At 47.8% G+C, this 13,098-nt stretch overlaps 6 protein-coding genes across 6 annotated transcripts; 4 read left to right on the top strand and 2 right to left on the bottom strand.

The window, feature by feature from the left end:
- Positions 1 to 1,331: 1,331 nt before the first annotated feature.
- Positions 1,332 to 1,976, top strand: RhiXN_00932 (reovirus sigma C capsid domain-containing protein; the record flags this gene model as incomplete). The annotated part of the gene is made up of 1 exon (XM_043320751.1): positions 1,332 to 1,976. One exon carries the CDS (start codon positions 1,332 to 1,334, stop codon positions 1,974 to 1,976), a length of 645 nt encoding a protein of 214 aa, XP_043179763.1.
- A 352-nt stretch (positions 1,977 to 2,328) lies between these two features.
- Positions 2,329 to 5,115, top strand: RhiXN_00931 (reovirus sigma C capsid domain-containing protein; the record flags this gene model as incomplete). The annotated part of the gene is made up of 8 exons (XM_043320750.1): positions 2,329 to 2,428; positions 2,481 to 2,558; positions 2,623 to 2,702; positions 2,757 to 2,839; positions 2,889 to 2,959; positions 3,014 to 3,516; positions 3,565 to 4,977; positions 5,044 to 5,115. 8 exons carry the CDS (start codon positions 2,329 to 2,331, stop codon positions 5,113 to 5,115), a joined length of 2,400 nt encoding a protein of 799 aa, XP_043179762.1.
- Positions 5,116 to 5,247: 132 nt separating this feature from the next.
- RhiXN_00930 (uncharacterized protein) lies at positions 5,248 to 6,477 on the bottom strand (the record flags this gene model as incomplete). The annotated part of the gene is made up of 3 exons (XM_043320749.1): positions 5,248 to 5,408; positions 5,462 to 6,318; positions 6,407 to 6,477. 3 exons carry the CDS (start codon positions 6,475 to 6,477, stop codon positions 5,248 to 5,250), a joined length of 1,089 nt encoding a protein of 362 aa, XP_043179761.1.
- Positions 6,478 to 7,319: 842 nt separating this feature from the next.
- On the top strand, positions 7,320 to 8,186 carry RhiXN_00929 (cysteine-rich Secretory family protein; the record flags this gene model as incomplete). Its single annotated transcript, XM_043320748.1, has 5 exons — positions 7,320 to 7,601; positions 7,663 to 7,747; positions 7,802 to 7,923; positions 8,048 to 8,106; positions 8,168 to 8,186. The coding sequence occupies 5 exons, from the start codon at positions 7,320 to 7,322 to the stop codon at positions 8,184 to 8,186; spliced, it is 567 nt and encodes a 188-aa protein (XP_043179760.1).
- Positions 8,187 to 8,364: 178 nt separating this feature from the next.
- Positions 8,365 to 9,588, bottom strand: RhiXN_00928 (uncharacterized protein; the record flags this gene model as incomplete). Its single annotated transcript, XM_043320747.1, has 5 exons — positions 8,365 to 8,469; positions 8,515 to 8,907; positions 8,958 to 9,275; positions 9,330 to 9,492; positions 9,545 to 9,588. The coding sequence occupies 5 exons, from the start codon at positions 9,586 to 9,588 to the stop codon at positions 8,365 to 8,367; spliced, it is 1,023 nt and encodes a 340-aa protein (XP_043179759.1).
- A 99-nt stretch (positions 9,589 to 9,687) lies between these two features.
- RhiXN_00927 (kinesin motor domain protein) lies at positions 9,688 to 12,780 on the top strand (the record flags this gene model as incomplete). Its single annotated transcript, XM_043320746.1, has 14 exons — positions 9,688 to 9,827; positions 9,883 to 9,973; positions 10,025 to 10,123; positions 10,174 to 10,278; positions 10,341 to 10,444; positions 10,494 to 10,609; positions 10,664 to 10,716; positions 10,771 to 10,886; positions 10,947 to 11,103; positions 11,162 to 11,566; positions 11,624 to 12,081; positions 12,134 to 12,235; positions 12,313 to 12,390; positions 12,537 to 12,780. 14 exons carry the CDS (start codon positions 9,688 to 9,690, stop codon positions 12,778 to 12,780), a joined length of 2,268 nt encoding a protein of 755 aa, XP_043179758.1.
- Positions 12,781 to 13,098: the final 318 nt, after the last annotated feature.

Here is a 13,098-nt window from a genome sequence, read left to right as displayed (position 1 = left end):
CTATGACTATTTCATCCGGCTATTTTGCAGCCTCTAGTACATATGCTCCCACTCGAGGCCCGCCCTCACATCCATCCTATGTGAACGATAACGCAAATATACTAGAGGCATTTGCAGAGGTCAACAGGGCTCTTGAATCCCGGAATGCGCGCCAATCATTACCAAGACGGATACCCAAGGGTCCCCGAGAACCTAGGGTTCCAAATCCGGAAATAATGACATACCAACCTAGATTGCTAAAAAAAGACCAACTTCCAGAAGATATATCGCAGTGCTACCCACCATCTATTCACGCGCATACATCCCAGGATTATGGTACCATCAACCCAAGATTTTCAATAGCATCTTCACTCGCGGCCTTATATCCTGATAGATCTGCCTTGCCCTCAAAGCCTATTCACGAAGTTGGTCGATACGAGGGGTACGAGGGGAGTCACACCAGCGGAGGACACACCCGACCCAATCGACCGATTTTAAAATTGATAACACCCTCCAGCCCGCAGTGGGCAACCGTGGGCTCAATTCCTAAACGAGAGAGGTCATTTCAGGAGATGGGGTACCGGAGCACGTCGTTGAAGGATCGGTCTAGCTGTGTTATCATGTAGCTATATGCATTTGTTTCTTCCGGCTCATGGTCGCTATTTATATCCACTTGATATCGTAGTTTATCTTGACTTATTCAATTCAGGCTTCGAACTAAAAATAGTTGTTATTTGAATGCTTCCTTGGAATGAAAGCACGCTGAGTCTCAACGCTTGCCGACCTCAAAGTAATTCACGTCCCAGTTACGTGTATTCGGCCATTGCGCTTTGTTCGTCGCACTATGGTAACCGATGACGGGTACTCCTGTGCGTACCTGAAGGCGCCCAATCCCCTTGGATCTACCTCTTGGCCGTGTCAGTGGGCTGTGCTTATCCTTACAGTGCACTCCTTATTTCATGTTGCCCCTTGTTGATCCACCCTGATTTAGGATCATGTGAACTGACACGTGACCACGAGATTAGAAACTACAGTATTCGTGGAGGATTCTGCTCTCGTTTTGCTGCTTAATATCGCCAGCGTACGTCCCGACAGCTCATTGATTATATACGAAAGATCGAGACATCAGTTAAATACGTCGATAAAGAGCTCCTGGACAACTTACAAAGGTACATCGCACAGACACAATCAGGTTCGGGGGGCACCGTCTTGGCCGAGCTATTTTTCTTGGAGTCTTAGCTAGCGCTGGTCTATCATTCAATATGGAATTGATGCCGTAATGCTTTCAAGATTTGGCGACATAAAATGGATGGATCAGGAACTAATTACAGAACCACCCCTCTATACTTACCATGAGTCCTCCTGTCGCCGCTACCGAATACCCTTACTCAGGCGACTTGCATTCCAATTCATTCGACGGAGACAAATTATCATTGTGCTCATCAGATCATCATGTTCCACCTTTCCTACCAACGGCTGGTCTTTATCCTTCACCATACCGAGTCTCGACGGCAGCAGCCTTTGCCGATATAAATCGAGCTCTGGACGTCCGATCGTTGAGAAATTCTGTACATGCCACTTTTGAGGCCGGCCAGACGCCTCTTTCGCTTTCATCGCATAGAACGAATTCAAGTTCCTCAAGAAATCAAGCTCCTCTGCCAGACCACATGGGCAGGATACGTTCTTATTCACGCCCCGATTATCCAAGAAGGGTGACGAGCTCTGAGACAGAGTCAGAACAGTTATTTGATGATGACAACAGCACCAAGTGTGCAGCACGAATCCGTCGAACAGTATGCGTGGTGCCGGGTGGGGATACTGCAGTTGCCGGAGGCCAGACCAAGTATTTTTTATCGAGGTCCCGTGAAAAATGGATTCCGAGAAGAAAGGATGTGCACAAGTCCGCAGGAACTAGGGCGATGGATTTTGTGATAACTGCCCCAAACGGCAAGAGGTCATCGAAGAAGATGAGAGGAACAGATTGTGTTATCATGTGATTTAACGACATTTCATGCTTGTATTTCCTGTTTGGTATTTGTATCATTTAGACTTGTAATATTATATATGTATGTTGTAATCACACCAGCTTCAGAGACTTACCCTGGCAACGTTGGCATGGTTTGAGTGAGGGTTGAAACAGGCAAGCACGATCACGTGGCTACTTACATCACTCTACAATAGGGGCACACTTGCCTTGTGGACTCCACGCGGCAGATCCACCCATCCTTATTCGTTGTTTCTTGGATCCCCCTAATTCTTACGACCACGGCGTTCACGCTTATCTACACTCGAGTGAAACCGTTTTCTGCCTCTTAATTTTTTTTTTGATTTACTTCTATTATTGGCGCGATGGCACGCCACCGTTCAGCTAGGCCCAGTGTCGCCTCAATGGTATCTACGACAAGCACGAACGGGACTCGCTCACGATCAAAGCTATCGTATGAGCAAAGTAAGCAGCTCACCCTACGTTGAACTGCGTCATGGTTAACTGTCATCTATAGGCGCCCTACTTACCTTGGCTGAGAATAGCTTAAAAAGACAGAAGAAGCCACTCAACATATCAGCTATTGTTAAGGATGGTTAGCAAACAAACGTAACGGTTAACATGAATACTTACTTAATGGTGTATTGTTTGATATTTAGCCGAACGTCGAGCTCAAGAGCAAGGGCTCTCGCTTGGAGTTCAAGCCCGAACTAGAATAAAAAAAGCCGTCGAGAAACTGGTAAGGCGGTTTCAATGGGATATCGCCATGAATGACATGTTCGAGCACACTTAGAGTGACAATGGTGCGATCACTGAGGCTCCTCGTAAAGGCCGAGCGCCGTTTCAGTACAGTTTAACACCCAAGGCAGTTAAAGCGTGAGCAACAGCAAAATTCGTAGTGCATTTATTCTAATGTAGGATTCAGATTTAACGATGCCAAATCCCATCGACGATCTAATATTGGGATAGCCAAGGAGATGTCCGACACACTCAAAGGTACGGTAAACTGGAACCAAATTAGTTGATTTTGCTCATTTAATTCGTATTTAGGCAACGATCGTCCCACCAAGCGTCGCCGCAGTAGCATGTCCGCGGGGGTGATATCATCGTCTCAACCTTCCCAACATGCCACCATCGAGAAGTTGAAACTTGAGCTTGCTGTTGCTCGGTCTGAAATCAAATCGCTGAAGCAATCAAACCAGAGCCTCTTGGACCAACAATTAGACGACGATGACGACTACGATACCTTTGGGTCGCCTACACGGAAAGCTCTATCATCACAGAGATCTGTAGTAGATAGTCCCATTCGCCCTTCTGGTAAGAAAGGGCTTTCGTTCCTTGGTCGCCACACCCGGCCAACAACCCCAGAACCTACCGAACATGGGTCTCCTGAATACGAAGCCCCTGAGGACATCGATTATACAAATGGGATAGATGCAGAACGGGAATTTACACCTCCAAACTCATCACCTCCCGATGCTATGATCTCTCGATTTGAACAATTTGAACAGGAGCCTCAGATCTTGCAGGAAAGAGCTCAAACGGAAATAAAAGTAGGTCGAATGTTATTTAGGCGGGGGTTCTAATTGACGGTACTTTAGCTCAAGCAGCACGAGGCGTCCGTATCGGAATTAACCCTCGAAAAGGCACGAATGGCAGAAGAAATTGCCACGCTGAAGAATCAAGTACAACATGAACGGGGGATTGTTGCTCATTTGACCCAGGAGAAACATGAAGCAGACCTAGTCCGAGTCGAGCTAACACAAGCCTACAAAGACCACGATTCGACTCGCCGAGACCTTGTGCAACTCGAGCGCGAAAAAGTCGATCTGGAGGCCAGGTGTGCGTCAATGAACCTCTCCCAGCAGGAGCTGAAGATTCTTGTTTCAAAGGCAGAGGTTGATATCAAGGCCCATATGGATATTCAGTCACAACTACGCGCCACATTGATTAGCACGAATCAGGAGCTCGAAACAGCCAACACTTCCCTTCTGTCATCGCAAGAAGAAGCCCGTAGACTTACTGAGAGTCTGGCAGTTGCCGAAGCTACGATAGCTGTCTTGAACGAAAATGTCTCGGCTCGGGAATCCTCCTACAAAGACCTCCAGGAAACTCAATCGTTAGCCGCGGAGCAACTTCGCACTCTTCGGAGCGAGGTGCAGTCTTTACGTGACACCCTTTCATTCGCCGAGGACCGTGCCACAACTGCTGAAGCTATTGCTGCTGAGCGCAATTTACAGATCGGGGGTCTCCAAGCCGATCGAGAGGCTATGCAGACCACCGTTATTGGCCTTCGTGAGCAGAAAGAGGAACTCGCAAGGGAGAACGTTACCTTGATGTCTCGTATAAAAGGTTCGGATGCCTTGGTGGCCGATCTGCGCACTCAGGTGGAACACATGTCTTCCGAGGCAGGAGCCCTGCAAGGTCTGGTTGTAGATTTGCGGTCATCTCTCGACGCTGCACAGCTGGAAAAGGATGCAGCCGAAGCCAAGTTCGAAATCAAGCGTTCTGAATTAAGCCATCGCATCGCCGATTGCGAAAAAGCCAACTTGGAGGCCACGCGAGCCACAGAGAAACTTCAAGACGACCTCAAAGCCAGTAACAGCCAGCTTTCCGATCGTAAGGCAGAAATTATCCGGCTTAACTCGTCTCTTGCCGGATTAAGGTCCGAAATCAAAGTTCTCAAGGACGCCAAAGACATTATTTCAAGCAAGTTGCATAGCTCAGTCGAAGAGACAAAGAAACTCAATCAACGGGCGGGCGAACTTCAGAGGCAAGATGAAGCGAATATTCAGGAGATCAACCGGCTAAAGGCGGACCTCGTCCATCACAAGAACTCTATCGAAGAACATCAAGATGTTATTTCCAAGCTCGAGCTACAGCTTGATAGTCTACGAAACCATAAGATCGAAAGTTTGCGCAAGCGCCGAGCTAGGGTCGAAGCCGAAGCAAAGCGCTTGAAGGATGAGGAGGCAGAGCTCACTCAAGAAGCGATTGATGTGGACCAGTGGGATGTAAGTCATGGTTTAATTTGACCCTTTGAACAACCGCCTAACGATGCTGGACTTTGTTCTGCTTAGGAGACCCTATCTCAGTCTCGCGCTGCGAGGTCGAGTTTGGCCCCAAGCTTCGCAATCATGTCATCCCCATGAGCGTGATTTCATCCCCAGTCTTTAATCTTGTATTTTAATATGTCTACTTTCTTGATTCTCACTAATGATTATATGTATGTATATCTACAATTTGACCCGTTTTTTCATATTTTGTTTATTTCTTGTTTATTTCTATGTCCAATCGATATGAACCGACCTCTCCCAACTCCTTTTGCTGTTTATAACATTGTCTAAACTTTCGAGGTCTTTTAATTTTGGGCAGTTGATAAATGCAGCAAAGCGTAAGCGCAACCAACGTGTTGGCCAGTCTACCGAATTGATGGTATCTGTCTCTATATGCTAGATCAATAACAGCATTGGCATAGCTTAATTGTTTTATACACACCCAACCATGGGTTACAGCTCAAGTCGAGCGCCTCCAGCAGACGTAGCCCATGGGATAGTCTGGCCATTACTATTCGCGGGGTCACATCACGATCGAGTGGAATTGCGACGAGGGCCAGGTGAGTGATTGTCGGAGGAAATAATGTGAGATACTTCGAAATTGGGTGTGTAATGGAGATGAACGCTTTCATTGGGGGTGCGGATGTATGTTCTTCGGCGTCCCAGGTCAGGTAATCTTCATTCTCAGATTGAGTGTCCGGCTCGATGTCTGGTGGTGCAAGCAATTGCTTGATCGCTGAAGCAGCCACCATCGGCCCGCCTGCGTCCGGACCGACAAGGATCACTTCTCCATCAGCACCTTGTTCTCCATATTCGATGCCCCATAGTTGGGCCAGTGCAATCCAGGAAAGCGGGGAGTGTATAGCACTATAACGCACTATGAACCTTCGCAAGTGTCCCGGGAGATCCGGATCCAATATATTCTCGTGAATCGTCGACCGGGCTTCCGCGTCCGAATTGTGGACCAATGAAACTAAGGACCGAACGCACATCTCGCGTAACGTGGGTACCGCCAGTATATCCGAAATATTTTGCCCTTCATCCAAGTGTGATACTGCATGTGGAATTAGGCCCGGTTGGTCAAGGTGCAAGAATATCCATCTCGTGGCATGCGCGCGCCATTGGGGGTCAGGTGTCGCACCCGATGAGACAGCCGATCCCACAGAAGTAGAGGTAGGATACGCCCAGCTTCGTGGCGGAGGGGGGCCCGCCACGCGGATTCTGGGGTAAACTCGTAACTGATGGCTTAGGGTAAGGGCCGAAAACAAGGGCGTGGGTGCAGAGTCATGGCGTTGGGATCTGTTATGTAGAGCGTGTTCTCTCCTTCAAAGGTAATTTCTCGGTGGTTCAATAATGAGAGAATCATGATCGACAATACGTGCTTTACCTGGATTTAGCAATCAGGGTATTTACTTGGGGCTCGTGCGGTGGGATCGCGCGTCGAGGATGATCAGACATAGGATATCGCAACGCTGGCAAAAGGAGATCTCGAGACGTGATGAACACGAGCAGTCCACGACACTCTCGAAAAGTTAAAACTGGATAAGATCAAAGCCAAGAGGTGACAGCACGTTGAGGATCACGCAAGTAATTAGGGCTCTGGGCCTAGATCTCAGAAAAACACCCATAGTTAAACCTTGGTTGCTTTTCCGCCAGATAGACCCGGTCCTGATCGAAGAAAGCGAATTTATTCCCTTGGAGCTTTGCTAAAAATAATATCTCTACGATTGGTGGTCAAGGGCAACAATGTCATCCTCCATTAGGGCTGATTATATTAGATATCTTGATCAATAAGTACGGATCAAACATGATTCGTCCTTCCGCTCGACCCACGTGATATACATTGAACCGACCAGAGGGGGTTTAGTGGATGTATGTATCGACAAACTGGCTATACCGAACATGCTAGCTCAATAAGTGCTATTATAATCACCGTATGAATGAATTCTTATACTCTCTTGCTTCGTCAAAGCTATATTCGTTATTCGGGCAACCCGGGGGCCCGCTTATTCCACTCGCTAGCCAGGCTCTCAACAATCATGACCTTCAATAGATTAGCGCCACCAAACCACAAGGATGTCTTGTTTTGAGTCTCGCTTCAGCTCGCTTGGGGCAGGCTGAGAAGAGTATTTTTAACGAAGCTGCCGCTAATGAGTTTACATATGGTGCTAGTCGCGCATGTATTACGTTGGATAGGCTAACGATCTTATAAAAGAGAGAAGAGACTGGTTGTATTGATACCAGATCAAATCCAGTATCTTGACATACAGAAAGGCACCTTTCTTTGACCTATATATACGATGGTTCATTTCGCTGCCTCTATCCTTGCATTGGTCGTTGCTGCCGGTTCCGCCTCTGCTCACTGGCGCGATGGGGCCCCTAATGCCACTGAGATCCATATGACTGGAACTCATCTTGGATTCAATGCGACTTCACTCCTCTCTTCTCGCGCTGTGCCACAGCAGCAAGACTACCTCAATGCACACAATAATGAGCGTGCCAAGCACGGGGCCAAAGCACTCGTTTGGGATAATTCTCTCAGCACTTCCGCTCAGGCTTGGGCCAATCAATGCAAGTTCGAAGTAAGGCGGAATTTGTGATTTTTGATTCAAGTGCAGATGCTTATGTATTGCTCCTAATTAGCATAGCCAAGCTGGCCAGAACCTTGCTGCCGGGACTGGCAACCCAAGTGCCGCCACAGCAGTTGGTTGGTGGAATGCCGAGTCTAGTAAGCATTTATCCTAGCACCGGATAGATTCGAGCAAGTTAACCACTTGTACAGAGGACTATAACCCAAGCAACCCCCAGTACTCACACTGGACTCAGGTGGTGTGGAAGTCAACCACTAAGCTCGGATGTGCTATGAAGCAGTGTGCACCAGGAACAATTTTTGATGCTAGCTACGTGAGTGCCTCTCTCAGAGCTCTGTTAGAGAAGCTAGAGTTAACCATGTCAACCTTAGGGCGTGAGTTACCTATTATTCTCGAGGAAGTATTGCTGTGGTAGAGTTCACTAATCGCTATGATAGGTCGCCAATTACTTTGTCTGCCACTATAGCCCATATGGCAATGTGATCGGCCAGTTCTCGTGAGTCAATGTCTTTCCACCGAGTATTGTTTCGAGCTGATCAACGGGACTTTGTTTGTAGACAAAACGTTCAGAAGTAACATGACGTGGTAGTTCTCTGGGGGTTTGCCTGTTGTCTCGGAGTTTTCAGCACAGATGCGATGTGTATATTTGTTTTACAGTGAATAAGTATAAAACACATGTATAAATACAATGGGCTAGAGAAAGATACTGGTATAATTTGGGCGGCGAAGGCGAATGTTGTTGAACAAATTAAGTTCAAGCTTGTAATCGCCAAAGAATGTCTCTGATCAACCGAGGAACGTTGTTGGCAGTGATTGCGAGATCAACCGACTCGGAGATATTCATGTCAATGTCGATCAACTATAGGGTCGTCAGTACGAGTAAAACCGGTTAAAAATGGCTTACTCGTGCGCCAGCAAATTTATGAGTGATATGATCAAAGACCAACGCCAGTGTAAATCGCGGTTTAGCATAAACCAACCAGAGCTCATTGTTGGACACCGCCTTGACGCTTTCTAGATTAAACAATTCGCGCCAGAGTTGTATGGCAGAACGGTGCCAGGCGCATTGGGCTTCCGCTTCTATCATATCTCTACCCCCACTCTCAGCACGGGCGACGGCTTCCCTTGCTTTAGCTGCCGCCTCGGGGCGGAGTTTATCGACCGAAGCAAGTGTAGCAGTTAGTGCATCGCGTGTTTCCGTGTGCTGAGCTGATAGAGTTTGAAGTTGTTCGTCGAGATCTCGAAGCTGTTCAACTTGTTGATCAAGTATATCTTCAGCTTGGCTTTGAGTCACCCGCTAGAGATTAGGTGAGGCACAGTTGGAAACTAGAAATAATGAGGGCTCACATCTGCAAGTGGGTGGTCTCTTCGTAGTCGCGCCAGTTCAAGTTGCATATCCGCAATCTCTTTTGCAAGTGCTTGCGCTTCTTCCATTTCATCGGCGACTCTGGCATCTTCTTCCGCGATCTGCTCTGCCAACTCCCGGTGCTTGGCAAATGTGGCGTCGAGCTGGACTTTGGCCTCCTTCAGAGTTGATTTTGCAGCAGCTGTATCAGAGGCAAGTAACGACATATCGGCGTCTTCGGGAGCAGAGCTGAGAGCCTTGATAAAATCTTCTTTAGCCGATTGTTCAACATATCGAAATTTGAGTTTGGCAACGTATTCCTGGGAGCATACTGTCAATTCGCTTGCGGGTACAAGTATAAGGAATAAGCCTACCTTCTGAATGTGAACTTGTTCTTCGATAGCTAATGGGTTGCTCAAATCGACTCCCAGCTGAGATCCCAGTGTACCATGGATGGTGGTATACGCTGTTTTAAGTTCATTGGAGTGAGAGGGTCGGTCTCCGAGTTCCTTTATAAGTGCGAGGATATTGCGTGCCCTACCAATATATTTAGCAGAGTTAAATGTGTGTGTAGAGCAGGAATAATTACGTCGTTGGATCAAGCAATGGATCATCTCCTAAAGTAGTAGACATCGTGGTTGAACGACGCGCCTCTTGACACGGTCACGTGGATAAGTGAAGGTTGAACTCGACCACACCTTTTATCAGGGTGTAGCAAGTTAGGCGGCTAACATGTCTGCTCCAGTACGAATCGCATGCCGGGTCCGCCCATTCATCAACAGCGAGTCTCAAGACGACTCGGTCGAGGTTCTTGATAGCTCCAGTCTTTCAGTCGTCAACCCCGTAGACGCAGGGAAGCGGTTCCGTTTCAAGTAAGTCGGATTTATTAGGAGCCCTGTTGATCGCCGATGTTTATTTTGCCTCTAGCTTCACATCTGTGCACGGCCAAGATGCTACTCAAGAACAAGTGTTCGAGAGCGATGTCCGCCCTCTGCTTCCGAGTGTATTCACTGGTCATGTGAGTGCTATATGTACTTAAACCCACGGTATATCGGCTAACCCCTTGTAGACATTGACCATCTTCGCCTATGGTGTCACATCTTCGGGCAAAACACATACTATGCAAGGTAGTGCAACACAACCAGGTATCATTCCTCGTGTTATGGAGGTGCGTTCTCACCTATTACAATTAATTACCCCTAATTTAGGTTTGTCCAGGCACTCTTTGAGCGTAAGGTTAATATGCGTTCTAATGTCAAGTTCGAGCTCTCGTACATGGAGATATACAAAGACGATGTGTTTGACCTCATGGTGTCCACCAGGGTGGGTGCTCTTGTTGGCTTCTGTATCCATCTTTATATTAACAATTTGGTCCGTATACCTAGGGGACAAAGCTGCCCGTACGAGAGGATGGTAAGGGGAAGGTGTTTGTAGCAAACTTGACCGAAACCCCTATTGAGTCTACGGATGAGTTTGATACGCATTTCATGTAAGCTTTGATAACCCGAAAGACTTTTGCGGACTAAGAGAAATTCCAGTGCCGCATGCAAAGGTCGATCTGTCGCGGCGACTAACTTCAACCGAGCGTCCAGTCGATCGCACGCCATACTAGGCATCAAGGTTTCCGTAACTGAAAACTACCCTGGAGCTCCAAGTATGATCCATCAATTATGTAGGCTGCCATAGACTAACTTGTTACTGTTTTAAGCTCTTACGGGCAAGGTTAATTTGGTCGACCTAGCCGGATCAGAAAATAACAAGGTTAGTTTATTTTATTATTTCGTTTGGACCTTTAACTCAGCGCCACATTTTTAGATGACTGGAAATGACTCCATCAGGATGGCAGAGTCAGCTGCCATCAACAAATCGCTTTCAGTTCTTGGACAAGTTGTACATGCCCTCAACCAGCGTGCATCCCGTATCCCATACCGGTACGTCCAAATAATTCAGCTATACTCTCGAATACTAAACCATGAGCAATTTGTATCCAGAGACTCGAAGCTCACCCGCATTCTTCAAGATGCATTGGGAGGGACTTCAATTAGCTTGTTGATATGTAACATTGCACCAGGAGCAAAGTTTAAGCAGGATACACTCAACACTCTGAACTTTGCCACCCGAACTAAGGAGATTGAAAATCGTCCGGTCGTTAATCAACAAGGTATTATCTTTCCTCAGCGCTCGGCGTGTTTTGGCTTACCATTAGCGCAGCTCCTCCACCTGCACTGCACCGACACCTGCACCAGTGCCTTCGCTATTGACCTCTGGCTCTCGCCGTAGCCTTGGTATTGGGCGACCTCGCGCATCACTTGCTACCTCATCTTCACACGGTAGTCTTCCTATTTCCGTCTCAACCAGCGGTATTCCTGCCCCTGGTGGCCACTCTCGTCGTCTTTCTATGGGTGCCACGGGTACCAGGCATGTTTCGGCTGGCCCGACCGGATCTGCCGCTGGTGTGGTGGGGACGAGTCGTATACAAGCTCCCAAACAAGGACGACGGGCAAGCAGTGTTGGATATGGAAGCCATAGCCGCCGATCTAGTGTGTCTAGCGTCAATAATACTGGCGGGGGTGAAGTCGTTGGGTTTACAGAAGAGGAAATGGAAGCCAGGGTCAGTGGGTCCCATATCAGACCCCAGTGCATACACCCTGACACTAGCCTATTTCAGATTGCGAGCGCTGTGGAAGCTGCACTTGCGAAACGCGAGGAAGAACTACGGGAAAAGGCTCGCGAGGAATTGCGCCTATTGGAAGAAGAGCGTAAACGATTGGAAGAAGAGGGGAAACGCATAGACGAACTGAAACGACAAGAAGAAGAACGAAAGCAAAAGGAGGAGGCAGAAAGGCAACGAAGGGCAGAGGAAGAAGAGGAACGAAAGCGCACCGAGCAAGAAGAGCGACGCCGGCAAGAACGTGAGATTCTCAAACAACAAGAGGAAGAGTGGCAACGTCGAAGGGCCGCGGAAGCCGAGGACTCGCATGGTGGCCCCCCGTCGTATACATCTGTTGCTGGAGCCAGCTCTCATCTCGGCAACAAAACTGTGGAAGTAGAAATGGCTACCCCCTCGATCCGCCGCCACGCGAATCTCTCCCTCCTTACTCCCCGGGTAGACTTCTTGGATCAGAGGTGAGCTTCATAACCGAGTGTATGCTCTCTATATCTGACGATTTTTACTCAGCCGTGAACCTACCGATGCAGAAATTGCTATCAACATGGACTACACTACAAGGAAAAAGGTTGCAAAGTCCCTCATTAAGCGTGCACGGATGTACCAGCAACAGTATGTACCAAATATACATTGCTCCACCTACGCCACTTCTATCAGCAACCCGACCTGATCCAGTTTTTCTTCGACAGGGACGACTTGCCTACGGCTTTGCAGTATTACCTCAAAGCTCAGCCATATGCGGCCGATAACTTGAAACTTCAACATCGGTAAGCTTCTGGCGGGTGCCAAACGCATATATTATTAACCTCTGTTATGTCCTGCCCACGTATCCACTGAATCGCTTCGAAACCACCCGACGCTATGATGCCGCTCGAAACTTTTCCATCCGTCCATTCGCCCTCCTCCCTCGTAGTATTGACAAGATACGAGAAGCCATTGAGACTGGACGAGCGTTTGTGCCCTCCCCACCACCCGAGGGGACCAGCCAATACAACTGTGATTCTCTAGCATTCAGGACGGTTCAAACGCCCTCACGTAAACGTGGGCGCATGAGCGCGTTGCATGAAATGACCAATTCTGCTGTTGAGGATGAAGATACGGAGATGCCTGACGTAGACGAGATGGGAATAAAGCGACGCCGCTCCCTGGAATGTTAATTGTATTTTGGCCAAGTCCATCGTTTGAACCGAGTGGATACCTTGTTATTGTTGTTATTGCTAGTATACCTGTTGCTGGCTACAGTATCGCTCTTGTTTACTTGTTTATAGTACCCACATATGCTTCCCATTTTCTGTATTATTGCTTTAGTGACATTCCAGGTGTTTAATAAACGGAGTCAAATAACCGTTTATGATACAGATCCTTCCACATTGAGATTATTGAGTACAATGGCAATACCGTGATAAATATGTTAGTAAAAACCATACTGAGGGGCGCTCCGAATCATAATGGTCTACAGGGTCGAAATAAGGACT

The sequence above is a fragment of the Rhizoctonia solani genome, chromosome 4 (assembly GCF_016906535.1).
Source record: "Rhizoctonia solani chromosome 4, complete sequence".
In the NCBI taxonomy this organism is placed as follows: domain Eukaryota; kingdom Fungi; phylum Basidiomycota; class Agaricomycetes; order Cantharellales; family Ceratobasidiaceae; genus Rhizoctonia; species Rhizoctonia solani.
This window is presented reverse-complemented; position numbering and strand designations above follow the sequence as displayed.